At 80.7% G+C, this 571-nt stretch overlaps 1 protein-coding gene across 3 annotated transcripts in view; it reads right to left on the reverse strand.

Moving 5' to 3' along the window:
• ADORA2B (adenosine A2b receptor) overlaps positions 1-228 on the reverse strand; it is a 32108-nt gene extending 31880 nt beyond the window's left edge. For all 3 annotated transcript variants that reach the window (XM_082374155.1, XM_082374156.1, XM_082374154.1), the window contains exon 1: positions 1-228. This exon is cut by the window's left edge and continues 175 nt beyond it. In XM_082374155.1, the coding sequence (XP_082230281.1) occupies positions 1-163 (163 nt within the window). In that variant the 5' untranslated portion in view covers positions 164-228.
• Positions 229-571: the final 343 nt, after the last annotated feature.

The raw sequence follows: 571 nt of genomic DNA on the forward strand, positions 1-571 counted from the left end.
CGTCGGCCGCCGCCAGGGACACCAGGAAGTAGTTGGTGGGCGTCTGCAGCGCGCTCGAGGCGCCCACCGCCGCGCACACCAGCACATTGCCGGCCACCGCCAGCGCGGCCAGCGCCAGCTCCAGCACCACGTACAGCGCGGCCTGCGCCAGCTCCAGCGGCATCGCCGCCCGGCCGCGCCGTGCCTCCAGGAGCGCCGGGACCGCGCGTCTGAGCCGGGGGCTCGAGCTCTGCCGGCCGGCGGGCGGGGCGAAGGCGGCGCGGGGGCGGGGGCGGCGCCTCGGCCGAGCCCGCCCCCTCCGCCCCGCCGCCGACCCCGCGCTCCGTGCGCCCCACCCGGCGGGGCGGTCCGAGCGCTCGCACCGTCCCGGGAACGGGCGCTGGGGGTCAGGGCCGGACCTGCCGCGAGAGGACCCCGCGCCGCCGCCGGCCGAGGCGACGACCTGCAGGCTTCGGGGCTCCCCCAACGCACACCACGGACCCCGCTGGACGGCAGGGCTTGCCCGAGAACGACGGGGAGGCGCGGCCCGTCTCTCGGGCCGGGCTCCCCATCCCCGCCCCCAGCGCCGCCT

The sequence above is a fragment of the Balaenoptera borealis genome (assembly GCF_965194805.1).
Source record: "Balaenoptera borealis genome assembly, chromosome: 20".
NCBI classification, from domain to species: Eukaryota; Metazoa; Chordata; class Mammalia; order Artiodactyla; family Balaenopteridae; genus Balaenoptera; species Balaenoptera borealis.